At 32.7% G+C, this 14,626-nt stretch overlaps 1 protein-coding gene across 1 annotated transcript in view; it reads left to right on the top strand.

Annotated features, from left to right (window-relative positions):
* Window positions 1-14,626, top strand: part of NCAM2 (neural cell adhesion molecule 2) — a 123,917-nt gene that overhangs the window by 39,283 nt on the left and 70,008 nt on the right. The window contains exons 7-9 of the mRNA XM_070943633.1: window positions 4,406-4,523; window positions 6,698-6,858; window positions 8,637-8,782. Coding sequence (XP_070799734.1) covers window positions 4,406-4,523; window positions 6,698-6,858; window positions 8,637-8,782 — 425 coding nt within the window. The remainder of the gene's footprint in view (window positions 1-4,405; window positions 4,524-6,697; window positions 6,859-8,636; window positions 8,783-14,626) is intronic.

The raw sequence follows: 14,626 nt of genomic DNA, 5'->3' as shown, positions 1-14,626 counted from the left end.
AGTATAACAAAGAAGCTTGCCAACAGGACTTCTGCTTGGACTCCATCTTGGGGGAGAGGGCAGATCCCAATATCATGTGCACAACCATGTACAAACTGCACTCTTCTTTCTCTCCACCCCCCTTCATCATCTCCTCCTCCTTTATTGTAAGAGGAAGGAGAGCAATATTAATGTCTGATGTTTTCATCTATTTTATCTTTAAATACAAACCTAAGTATTCCGGTGCTATATGGCAATGCTGGTTTTTTTTTTTTAAATGTCAGCTTCATATTTCAGAGCTTTGGAAGTAGGTATTATCATATACAGTACATATAAATATTATTAATATCTCCTTACCACTCATTGTGCTGACAGTTCTCTTAACTAATATCTCTCCTGATAACAATCTCACCTGAAAATTCTAGAACACAGCACAAACCAGCTTCCCTAGATTCATTGACAGCAGTGTAACTTTCTGTCTCTAAGAAAGTAGATGGTATTTTATTATTTGATTGGAATAAGAATTTATCTCCACACATCCTAATTTAGTGGCATTCCCAAGGCTTTTAGATATTAATTTCTGGAAACAATATTTCACATGGTTTTGAGGAATACACCGGATACTCATTTGCACAAGTGGAATTTCAGTTGAGATTTGGTTGTTTATTTACAAAAGTATTAGCCTTGTATATTTGCATATCCTGCACAAATCCTTCCTTTGATGTTCCTTTTTCAAATCAATCACATCCATACACCTCAGATAACAGATTTGTGAAACAGCTCTTGTTTCTTGTTAATTTGAATGGCTTTTTAGTGAAATAAAAACTCATAAGAAACAAACATGAAAATGAAATAGTTAAAACTGAAATAAAAACAGATGGAAAAAGATATTATATATATTCAGATTAAATTAGTATTCCTGATGATAAATAAAGAAATATGAACAACTGTATTAAATATTCAAGATGTCTGCAAGGATGTTTATAATGTTCAGGTAATATAGTCTTTATTACTCAAGCACATGCCAAAGTATGACTGAAAGGATGGTGATAAAGGCTACCATTTGATTCCTCCTGGGCGAAGGTTATGTTTAACTATGGCATTATAATGCTTACATTTTCATTACAAATGCTAGAATCTATTGACTTATTATTTAATATTGATTAATCTTTTAATACTGCTAGGCACATTTCATTTAAAATAGTGGCAATTTGAAAACTGCTTAAAATTACTTAATGTTTGAGTTACTTCCCATATGAGGCATTTATATGAATCAGGTTATCTTTTCTCTACATTGTCTCCACCATTAGTGATGGAATAAAATGTGGTTATATTAGAAGATTTGGTTCTGTGCTTAGAGCAGTATGGTGGGATATGGTGACAATATAGTGTCATATTAGGGTTTTTTCCCACAGTGCGTTACTTTCCAGATAAGTTGGGGCTGCTTTTTGTAACATGTCTAAGTATTTTCTCTCAATATAAATTCTCTCAGTATAAATAGTATAAATACAGTATGTCATCTGTTGATCCTCATAGGCAATATTACAGATACAGATATTTTTATAATGCTGAAAATTCTGCGTCAAACATATATGAAACATTAGGTTATACAAATGTTATACAATATCTTAGGCAGGTTACTAATCGCTCCCCCCAGAAAACCACAAACCGAAGCCCTCAAATACTTTGAGAATACTAATAGAAATTATTGCCTCGCCTCAATTTCTGAGATCAACTTGCTCAAAGTTATTTATTTGCTTGGAAACAAAAAGAGAATCTTTTATAGTACCTGAGTAGTGTATGGAAGCTTCACCCTAATATTATAGGGTTTTTTTGTTTTTGTTTTCTTTCAATATTTTTTTGTTTCCTCCAATTTTTTTATATTTTATATTTATATTTTATAATTTATTTTATTTATTTTACTTTTATTTATTTCTATAGTATCCATCTCTATCAATGACTAGGCAGCTTACTATTCATATATATATACATATATACATATATATATATATATATATACATATATATATATATATATATATCACAAAAATAAATATACATAGCAGCAGAGATAATTGGCCAGTTAGCAGTAAAGCCAGGAAATTAAGCCCTTGCCAGATTCAGCACCTCGGCCCCATTCAGTCTCAGGAGTATAGCCAGGTTTACATTACATTACAAAAGGCTAAGAGGTTTGGGGCATTGTATTCTTTGGAGGGATAATGTTCCATAGAACAGGAACCACTGCAAAAAAAACCCACCCATCTTCTAGCCCCTGGCAACCAACATTCTTCGACTGATGAGATCTATAGTATAACTAGATTGAGTTGGATGTGTAGAAACTGTTGGAAAAAGTTGATCCTTTGGTAATCTATTCCCAAGCCATGAAGGCCTTTAAAGATGACAATCAGCACCTTTAATTGCACACACACACACACACACACACACACACACACACACACAGAGAGAGAGAGAGAGAGAGAGAGAGAGAGAGAGAGAGAGAGAGAGAGAGAGAGAGAAATATACCAGTAAGCAATGCAGCTCATGCTGAAGTGATGTTACAGGTGCCATATATCTAATGCAATTTACTACTTGGGTAGCCACGTTTTTCACTAGTTGAAACTTAATACTCTTTAGATGTATTTGTTGGATGTGAATGCTAGGAATTCACATTAGCCAAATAAAGAGGGGTTTTTTTTCTGGACAAGGAGTCTGTTTCGTGATTTGGTGAAGCCTAGGTTAGAACACTGGGTCTGTCTGAGGTAGTGGAATCCCATCCAGAACCAAAGATGGAGGAACCTTGTCTGGAAGGTTCAAATAATCACAGCCAGTCCATCTTGCTAGCCCATCTTGAGTTGGGTTGAGTTGACTTGTTTCATCCAGTCCCAATGTTGGAAGAAACATCCTTCTGGGTTCTGCTCCAAGTGGGGAAACAGACACTGGAAACATGGAGACTGCTTGGAAAGATGGTTTAATGGTGGACAGGATCACATGGCTTGAGTTCCTGAACAGAAAAGGGCAGATACAGTAAATCCTCGGGTTTTTATGCTCTCTCTGGCTCTGCATTTCTTGGGGCCCCGAAAGAGTATCCTGATTGGTTGTCAGACTCCCAGGGGGTGGGGGCCTTGCTGGCTGATGGTCACATGTGCTTCCCAGGTCACATGTGGTGAGTTTCTGCTACTATTGTGTAGAGGGCTAATCCTATCTTTGGCAATTCCTACTATGGCTCTGCCTGAAGGAGGCAGATCTTTGTTATGTAGAATAGACTGGCCCAGGCCTTAATGGCCCATTGACAAAGGGTGGGGGGCAGGAAGGTGGGAGCTGCTTTGTCTGTAAAATATGCTTCTCCCAGGGAAATATAATATTCTGCCTTTTTCATATTTCCTAAAATATTTCACTCTTCCAGGAAAGGGGTGGGTGCTAACTTCCTACACCAATAGCCTCCAAACACTGGGATAGGAATTTGTAGGAACATATACTCCCAGTTTTGTGAATCATACCAATGATTCAACATTGTTGGAAGTTGCATGCACATGTAGGAGAGAGAGAGAGAGAGAGAGAGAGAGAGAGAGAGAGAGAGAGAGAGAGAGAGAGAGAGAGAGACTACGAGAGAAAATTCATCTACTTCTGAAGGATTGCTAATCCTTGTTTTAAGTTTTAATAGTCTTAAGAAGGCAATATTAGAGTTATTCTTTAAAAAATGAATTGCACACAGATATGACATTTATTTTTTTCAAATAATAATTACTATAAGAATTTTGAGCACTAACCCAGCCTCAAAAATGGAGAAAATCTATAAAATAAAAAATAAATCAGTTCAGAAAATAACATTTTGACTTTCATATTTAAAACTGTTACAAAATATTGCTAACTAATGTATTATAAATTTCAACTTACATGTCTTCAAAATTATTTTTTATGAAAAATAATATTTATGCTTATGTTTTCTAGGAACATTAGTTGCATTAGAAATTCTCAGCTAAATAAGACTGAAAACAAGACCATTAGCTGCTAATTTGCTTTATTTTGATATCAGTGAAACAAAATATAGTCAAAAGTTTTAAAGAATATAAATGATACATCTTTATTTCTCTTCTGCAATGTTTCAAATTCCATGTTGAAACAATTATAGACAGATAATTTATAGAAGAGCAGGCAGAACTGGTGTGCAGAATTAAGCATATCATTAGCTAAAAGTTGTTACATTGCCACATACCCCTTGAATTCCGTTAACTCTTATCTGGTGCCAATTTAGTATTGAACTTTTGTTTACTAGATTTTTGTATATAGGTTTGAGCAATAAATAAAACCAACTGAATCTTGTCTGATCCTTTCTGCCTGATATGATTTGAGAGAAAAAAGAAATTTGCTTTCAATGTCTAAAAAAATTGTCTGTATTGTAAAAACTGAATGCTTTATGTTTGTCCAGTTCCTCCAACCATTACTTTGCTTCAGAAGTCCTTTAATGCTACAGCAGATCGTGGAGAGGCAGTTACTTTGTTCTGTAAAGCTAGTGGTTCTCCTGAACCCGAAATCAACTGGTACAGGTAAGTTTCACAAGCAGAGATTTTTAAAATAAAATGGGTTTTGGAATTACTAAATAAGAAATAACTAATTAGGGCAGTGGTGAAATCCAAATATTTTTACTACTAGTGCTGTGGGCGTGCTTGGTGGGTGTGGTAGGGGAAGGATACTGCAAAATCTCCATTCCCACCCCACTCCAGGAGGAAGGATATTGCAAAATCTCCATTCCCACCCCACTCTGTGGCCAGCCGGAGGTGGTATTTGCCGGTTTTCCAAACTACTCAAAATTTCCGTTACTGGTTCTCCAGAACCTGTCAGAACCTGATGGATTTCAGCCCTGAATTAGGGGAATTTTTCAGTCAATATGGATTTAAAAAAAAAAAAAAGTATGCTGATTGAGCAGGTTTTTGTTCCCAACCTGAATTCAGTTCTGAATGGATGACTTTCCTAAATATTTTATTTTGAAACAGGTTCTGTTTAAGCCATTAAATTACCATGCATACTGGCTAAGTGCTGTAAGCACACCAAAAGGATGCAAAATGAAAAATGTCAGTTTACTTATATTATGAATATACTAGCATAATATATGATGTGTCATGCTGAAGAAAGACTCCAAGTTGAAAACAAGTATTCCCAGAAACTATTCCAGTATTCTTCTTTTTAATCATATTATGATACCACAATTTATAATATTAAAGATAATAACAATTGCTATTTTTATATCAAAACAGAATTTTTACAGTGCAGAAAGGAAATTTCACTAAAATATGTTCTACATTTGAACAATTACACAGTATAATATAGGAAATAACTTGGGAAATCTATATTATTAAAATTATTTTGGATCATATGTTTACATGAAATTGAATCTATATAGCCTTACAAATATATTACAGAAAATAATCTAATTATTTCTTTGGAGAAATATTCTGAGACTCATAAGAGAAACCACTTGCTGCTTCCTCTGCAAAATATACTTAACATACTCCCTTATTATAGGTTGCTGTTTAAGATTTTTGTTCTTACAACATGGTGGTTATTGATTACTGCAAATTCATTTATTTACATGTAGCTTCAGAAATCTATTCTTATATGCAAATAACATTTGTGGATAGAAGTAACAGATTTATCACATTAAATTAAAATAGTAGCCTGTAAAACAAGATATAATTTGAAATTATTTATGATATGATTATTTATGATAATAAAAATATTTTCCTAGTAGTAAAATAGTAGTAAAATAAATGTAAAATATTAATTCTTTCTTGTTTCATTGTTGATATTTTTCTTCAGTCATTTATATCTCTAAAGAATTTCTGCAACTTCTACTGACAGCATTCTTATTGCATCATAAATCCTTAATAATATATACATGAAATTACATGATTTACATATTTTGAAATATAAATCTTTCTTTATATAAAGTATCAGTAATCAAAATGGTAATATTTATAATCAATTCAGAAATATTTGTTTTCAAGTTTGCTTTCCTTTTTCATAATTATAAGGAAAATATATATTCTTCATGACATGAATAAATTATAAATACTATAATGAATGATAGTTAAGTTACATGATTGTTATGCCCAATTATCATGTCCTTTTGTAACTTTAATAAAGCAAATGGAATTTGAAATCTCATAATTGTAGAATGTCAAATATGTTAAATGTAATTTATTTGAATTAGTAACATTGCTGCATCACATACATTTTTTTTTTTTAATTTGATTTATATGCCGCCCTTCTCTGGAGACTCAGGGAGGCTTACAATGCGTTAAGCAATAGCCTTCATACTTTTGTATATTTATACAAAGTCAGCTTATTGCCCCCACAAACTGGGTCCTCAATTTACCTACTTTAGAAAGGATGGAAAGCTGAGTCAACCTTGAGCCTGGGAGATTCAAACTTGCAGTAATTGCAGGCAGCTGAATGTTAATAACAGGCTATTAGTCTGCTGCGCCACCAGGCTCTTCATATAAATTAATTTATATGTTCTTATTTGATTACATACTAGAGTATTAAAATGAATCTTCACATGCAAATGAAAAATTAAAATTTATAATTTTCCATAGTGATCAAAAATTTGTACTTTTCTTCTTACCAGTTGTAATAAACTTCTTACATAGTTGTAATAAAATTGGAATTTTAGTGTTCATTTAGCTTATAAAGAAAACATTGTATCTATATGTCGTTATAGAAAGGGCAAACGTATTGAGGAAAGTGATAAATATACATTAAGAGGCAGGAATATGGAACTAACCATAAAAGACATAAAAAACATTGATTCTGGTCCATATATTTGTGAAGCAAGAAATAAAGCAGGAAGAGTGACAAATCAGACTTTCATGCAAGTTTTTGGTAAGTATTGTTTGGTTGGGCTATCTTTGAACTTCAGTTCAAATGTATTGTATGTAAAATTCTTAGAAATGTTTAATTGACTCTGAAATAAATTCAGAGATCCTTCACTTTCTTAGTTAGGAAAGCCATCTGATCCCTTGCTGTTACTAAACTTGCTGGTTTTTAAATCAGACCTTTACAAAAGAAGGTTACAGAAAAAGTGTTAGGAAAAATAATTTTTCATTTTAGTACAAATTAACAGTTTGATTATTTTTTTAAAAAAATATATAATAAAACTCACTGCTGCCTTACACTAATGATGGAAGTATACTGAGAAATTATAAATTCTTCTGTACAATCTACCTCTGCCCATATCAAAATTCTATTCTTTTATATAGAGGAGGAAGTCTAAACAAAACAAAACAAACAAACAAACAAAACAAACAAAGAAAGAAGGAAATCTATGATGTCCCATTTGCAAAAACCCAGCCAGTTGTTTTTTACAGTCTGAGAAAAAATGATTCAAATGGAAAATATAGGATAAACATGACCAGATGATATTCGTGTCACATTGATATTTTTTAAAAATAGTTCTATTGTTTCCCAGGACTTTAAAAATGTTTCAGTCCTCTCTATTTGTATAAGGGTTCTCTGCCTTCTTATACCAAAAGGAATCAATGTAATCAGATTCTTCCTCTTTCCCAAAAATTCATTTATTTTCCCTTAATGGTTCCTACATGTTTTTATAAGGTTATTTCTGCTTATCTCTATAGTTTCTTATCCATTCAATCTGGAAAATTTTAAAGCAGTAGCTTTAAAATAGTCATTTTGCTATTTTTTGAGATATTAGTGAATTCCAATAAAGGAGAACAATTGTAGTTCAGGGTTGAAATGAAGAGTCCTTGATGCTCTATGAACCTGAAAAGATTAAATATAAAAAGATTAAAAAGAAAAGAACCAAGAGCACCAAGGACCCCTCATTAGTGAATTCATAAGAAAAGTTAAAAAAGAAAAATATTGTGACAACATTAGCTACTAAATAGTTCACTTTCATAAAAGCAGCTGCTGGAGATATTTACAAGGGTTAGACATAAATTGTGAAGCACACCAAAGGAACTAGAGAACAGAGAAGAAGAAAAACACGACATATCTTGCATCTGCAGGAGTAAGCTTTATAATGTCCAGTCTAATCTATAAAGTAATGTGGTAAGAAAGACAAGAACAAAGAAGAGCAAGGGAGATTGAATATAGCTATTATTTTATACAATCAATGTTATTTTCATTAAGTGTATGTAAGCCCTCTGGAATGAATTACCCCCGGACATATGAAGGATCCCCGACCTCCGTACCTTCCGTCGTGCAGTGAAGACCCTGTTATTCCAGCAAGCAACTCTGATGGGATAAATGATTTTAATTTGGTTTTAATGGGGTTTTAAAATTGGTTTTAAAATGAGAGTTTTAAATTCGGCCTATGACTTAATTATTTAATCTGCTTTTAAATTCTATTTTGTACATTGTTTTTATTATGGCTGTTCACCGCCCTGAGTCCTATGGGAGAAGGGTGGTATATAAATAAAATAAAATAAATAAATAAACTAAATTTAGTTTACCCATGTATATTGAAAATAGGCCACATGTATTTCAATATTTAACTTTCTCAGCTAGAAAACCTCTACCAAAAGAAGAATAATGTTACAATGTAAATAAACATTAGGAGTAAAATAAACATGTATATCAAGAAGGTGTTGTATGTAGCCTTTGATACCAAGAACAAGTAATATAATTTATATTTCTAACAGTACAGCCTCAAATAATACAACTTAAAAATGAAACCACCTTTGAAAATGGTCAAGCCACTCTGATATGTGAAGCAGAAGGAGAACCAGTTCCAGAAATTACTTGGAAAAGAGCTGTTGATGGAATAACTTTTTCTGAGGGTGACAAGGTAAATTAATGTATACAATTCCTATAATAATCAATATTGTATTTATTCAAAGTGTATTCAATTATATTCAAATATAACTTCAGTTAGATAAAAACATTTTATGTGTGAAATTTTCATATATAAGTATAAAAATCCTGCCTTCCCAGGCTGCAGGAAACAGAATAATTTGGATTAAAGAGAATACTCTTCCTTCGATTATTTTCTGTGCAGGACTTAATATTATGCTTGAATTACACTTTTATTTATACAAAATGGCTGTTTTCTATCTTACCCACAGGATATTTGAGAATTTTGTTCACATTTCATTGTTTGCATTTTGATTTTTATTATTGGAATTGACATGAGAAATTACTGTTGATGTTGCTTTTTTATTTACATCTTTCATCACTTTGAAATCACTCTGCACATTGACAGACATTTCTTCTTCATTTCTTTATTGCTTTGACATAATCTATTTTTTTAAAAAATGGATTTTATGATATCTGTTTCTGCTTGACTTTATCTTAAAAGATATCCTTATTTTATAATATGTTAGAAAAATGTGGGAGCCATAGAGAATGCAGATTAATTAAGAAATAATAGCTGGGGTGAAATGCTACAGTTCACACCGGTTCAGGCGAGCTGGTAGTTAAAAAGCTACCGGTTTGTCTGAACCAGTATTTTCGACGATCAGCTGTGCTGCGCAGTTTATATTCACTAGAAAGTAGGAACTACTGCTTTCTAGCAAAGCTAAATTGCACAGCACAGCTGTTCCCCCCCTCGCTGTTCTACTTATCTTCCGAAGCCTCCTTTTTCTGCACGAAGCACAAGTTTTGTGTGCATTGTGAATAAGCGCACAGCATGCTTTTGGTGTGCAATGTGCATGTGCACTCAGCAAACCAATGGCAATCTGCAGTGGATTTCACCACTGAATAATAGTATGATGAGATACGAAGCATCCATACTAAAATCTACTAACTAGATAGGTAAATATAAAAACCACAGTGTCCATAATTATTTCATTACAATTTCCTTATCATTTGAAATAAATTTCTAATGCATTTTATCTAATGAACAATTGGTTGACAAAAATAACAGAAGGTTTGGGATTTTGTGGATGGCACTCACACAAACCAATGAAACCTAACCAAGGCAACATTTATTTAATCATATAAATACTTCTATATAAATGTACAATCAGAACCTCTGTCACAAATGTTCTGGTGTTTCAGCACATTTCCAGGTCACTTCAAAGTCTTTTACACAATCTTTATGCTGCTAAGTGTAGTCAATATGCAATAAATTGCATATTGCTTCAGTGGAGATTGCATTGAAGCTGTTAAATTATTTTGTGAAACTTCTTCACCTACTTGCCTTTATTCCTTCCAAACATATTTTTTTTATAAAACTCTTTTAAAAAATTGGAATAATATTTGATTATTATTGTAATTCACTGATTTAAATAATCTTATAGCATTTTGGCAAGTAATTCATTTTTTTTTAACTAAAGGACTGTAGTTGGCATGTAAAAATTCAGCAGAATCCTGATAAAAATTGTTTCCAAACTAATTTTACAATAAACTTTAATGAGAAGTTATTTTGGAACTTTGCACTATCAGATCTCCTATACCTGAAGCAGAAATTAAAGATCACATTTAGAAAATGTGATCCAGAAAAGCATTATGTGAAGATTTTATTTATCATTAAAGTTTAAAAGAAAAATATGCACAGGAAGCTGCAGTTTTGCCAGCCCTTTTAAATAAAAAACAATTTGGCCTATCTCTCTATATTCAGTGGTCAACATGCAATCATTGTTTTCATAATAATATGTTAAACAGATAGACATTTTCAACTGTACATATATTTGCTAAGTTATGCCTTAATAGGCAATGCACAATTATTTATGTTAATGTATCTTTGGATAGAATGCAAAGGTAATAGAGTCTGTTTGTATGTGTGTGTGTGTGTGTCCATGGGAAGCTGGGACATTCAACATTTGACCAATGTTTCACTGCTAGCCATTCAATTGTATCTGGCCCTTGGCCACTCTATGGATCAGCACTTTCCATATCCCTCTGTCTCATACTGCTTCCTTCAGATACTCCATTATCATCCCTGTGTCATCCTTTATAGTGTCAAGCCAGCAGGTACTAAGATGCCCCTTTCTCCTTTTTCTACCAATCATTCCCAACATGATTGACTTTTTCAGTGACTTGGTTCTCATGACATGGCCAAAACATGATAGACTTTGCTTGATAATCTTAGCTTGGAGTTATATTTTTAGTCTAGGTCTTTGTCTAGGACTTCTTTCTTTGTGATTTTTGCAGTCAATGAGATGCATAATAGTTGTGTCCAGCACCACAATTTTAAGATGCCCACCCTTCTCCTATCTGCCTTTTTCAGAGTCTAAGTTTCACAGACATAATTAGCAATTGGATTATTGTTGACTAATCTGTATTTGGTTGGGAGCTGATATCTTTATTCTTCCAGATGTTATTGATGCCAGACATTACAGTACCTCCAAATGTTATGTGCCTTCTGATCTCAATGCTGCAGTCACCCCATTGGTCAATTTTAGAATCAAGGAAGTTGAATTCCTTATTGTTTCAATGGTCTCATTGTTGATCTGTACCCTGACCTGTGTGTTCTCTGCAGTTGTCATTATCTTTGTTTTTTTTGTACATGCATTCTAATTTTTTCACTTTCATCTTTGACTCAATGATCATATTTGACTTAGGTGTTAAAGTGGTAGTGGAGCTATTATAAATGTTAATGTTTATGAAAAGGCTTCATATGAGCAACTATTTTAGATTTAGATGCTTTCCTCAGGATATTTGTCTTATCATACTCCAATTCCCTCAAAGCAGTTTTATTTTAACTCTTCTTTTTTTAAAAAAAAACTGTTCATTTAGTTTGGCAGTCAATGCTGTCTGACATCTTCATCTTTCAGTTTTGGAAGACAGAGTAATTTCAGATTTACTATAAGGTGATGTTTTGTTTGTTTCACAGGCAATTCATAACATACATAAAACTCCCTTTTTACAATCCTATTATCCCTTAATCAGGTAGAGTCAGGGCAACTGGATGGAGCTGAGCATTGCTAGATGCCCTTCCTGATGCAACATGGAGTTCACAGCAGATATGTTTTCTGTGTGTCCTAGGAGAGAAACATCTTCCACTATCTAGGAATGAACTCTCAAGTGCTGAGTGGGAGGCAAGCATTTTCACCATACTGCTCATTCATAAGATATATAATTACTATATAAATGGTTAGACTATATTGTATTGATTTTCTTTATATGCTACTGCTCCTGTCAATTTGTAGTTTCTATTCCAAATTATTTCCCAATCAGCCAAATTTATACTATATTTTTTGCCCACACAATCATTTGTTCTTTTACCACCTCTTCAATACAAAATGCTATATAGATGGCACTTAGCCCCCACAAGATTAGCCAAAATCTACCCAAACACAAGCCCAAATTGTTGGAAACGCGACTACCACCAGGGTATCTTCTTTCATATGTGGTGGACGTGCCCCGAAGCGATGAAGTATTGGAAAAAGATCCGAAATTGAATCCAAGAAATAATTGAGGAAGATATAGATTTGGCACCTGAAACCTTTCTCCTGGGAGTACTAAAGAGGATGTACCAGAAAAAAAAGAGATACTTAATTATACATATCATTACGGCAGCTAGATTAACATACGCACAGCACTGGAAAGAACAGGGAATACCACTGGAAGAACATTTAATTCAGAAAATCCTAGAATGTGCCGAGATGAGCAAACTAACATATGAGATTAACGAGAAAGAGGAATCAGAATACTATACGGTGTGGCGACTTTGGTATAAATGGATGGAAGATCGAATAAAGAAGGGATAAGAGATATGTAAATAGTAAAATAAGTGGGTAAATTAGGAGACACCATAACAAAGGAATGTATCCAACCTGTATATATATTATCACTGTCAAACCGATATCTTGTGTATTGTATTACAACCTAATTTAATAAAAATTATTTTTAAAAAATGGTTAGACTATAATCTGAATACACAGATAGTTGTTAAAGGAAAGAGACTAGGTATATTTTTGACAGTAAATGTGAAATCATATTTAATCTTCCTAGGTCCTAATAATTTTTATGAAGATCAGCATTATTTATCCATTAGGTTCATTTTATCAGTGTTCTGTGATGGTGTTGTATTTAATATAACCTTTTGGTTGGTCATATTTTATTAAGTTTATTAATTTACTTTTATTATTTTCATTATTTTTGTTTTTTGCTTGGCATTGCATTAAAATAAATTCACTAGGAAATCCCAATTACTCTTATTTTTTACTTGATTAATAATTTGTAAATTACTTTCAGAATGGTATTAGTCTCTATGGTAATCTTGTAATGTAGGTTAGGTGTGGTATAGCTGTTGACTTTTTCTGGTACTTATAAATATGACTTGTTTCTTCTTCAAGTTCATTTTCAAGTCTGAAAACTTATTGTCATTTTTATATATCTTTGAAGATTATTCATCTTTGAAGGTTCCCAAATTGTTGGTGAAAAGAACAATGTTGGGCAAACATAATTGGTTGATCTTTATTACTGCTTTGGACCAGTTCAGCTATTTGAATATGTCTGCAAACTTGCTAATAACATTTTTGATAAATGTTGAATTTCTTATATATATTAAAGGTGGCAATCTTTTCATTTATGTATGTGGTAGCTGTAGCATTTCTATAAATTAATCTAGGATTCTTTCACACTTAAACTTTAGAGCTTCAGTTATAACACTCAATTTAGCAGAGTCAAAGCTGTTTGAAAGTCAATGAATGTCAGGCAAAATGATAGTTGGTATTCACTGCAATGTTCAATAATATGCTGAATCCTTTGTATATGCTCTATAGTGCCAAATCCATTCCAGAAATGAGCTCATTCTCTTAGTTGAACAAGGTCCAATGTTTTCACTTGATTTTGAGAAGTTTGTATAGAATTAAAATCATTAATTGTACGGTAGGTTTAATATCGTCTTCATCACCTCTTTCCGTTCTTTGGAATCTTTCAATGGTGGTATAATGGTGAAAATATGTTATTATTTTAAACAGTAAATAAATAATTTTGACAATATTCTGTAAAGCTACCAACATATCTCTAAGCACTGTCTAATCATCACTTGGGAAGAGAGCTATCACTCCTTCATCTCTATCCAAGATTTCTAAGCTTCAATAGTGTATGTAATCTTATTCTATTTTTCTCCCTCACCAGCTGGAGAGTAGTTCTTGGCTTGAAATGACTGAGAAGGAGTTATCTTCTTCATTTTATGAGGCATACCATTAACATAATGTTACATCCAAGCCATTAAACTAAATTGAGAGAGTTTGGGTTTAAATCACTCACCCATTCAGCATGTTACATGAACAATTATGGCCTGGATAGGACAGAATGGAATATAGAAAAGTAATTGTCTAAGCAGCCATGAAAACACTAAGTTCTAAAATATTAAATATTAAGCAGTTATGCAATATTTTGGCTCAACTGGGACATTTAGAATGTATAGTTATACAGGAATATGTAGATAACTTTGAAGAAGAATTGCTAAGAGTGTTACACAAATATCAACTAGGCTATGATAAATAGGTAGGTGTGAGAAAATACAAGGTTGTCTTGCTTGATTCTCTTTCATATAAGAGAACAGAAAGAGAAATTTTGTCTTATTTTCAAGATTTGCAATTATACCCATGATAATAAAGTAGAGTTCCAATATCCTTGTGTGGTATATTTCTTGATTCACGTTACCTCAAAAAGCAATGAATGAGAACATACTACTTCATAAGGCAGTTTGGTCAGGATCTCTTTCTTTCCAGTCTTT

The sequence above is a fragment of the Pituophis catenifer genome, unplaced genomic scaffold (genome assembly GCF_029215685.1).
Source record: "Pituophis catenifer annectens isolate HBS135680 unplaced genomic scaffold, rPitCat1.0.hap2 SCAF_4, whole genome shotgun sequence".
NCBI lineage: Eukaryota > Metazoa > Chordata > Lepidosauria > Squamata > Colubridae > Pituophis > Pituophis catenifer.
This window is presented reverse-complemented; position numbering and strand designations above follow the sequence as displayed.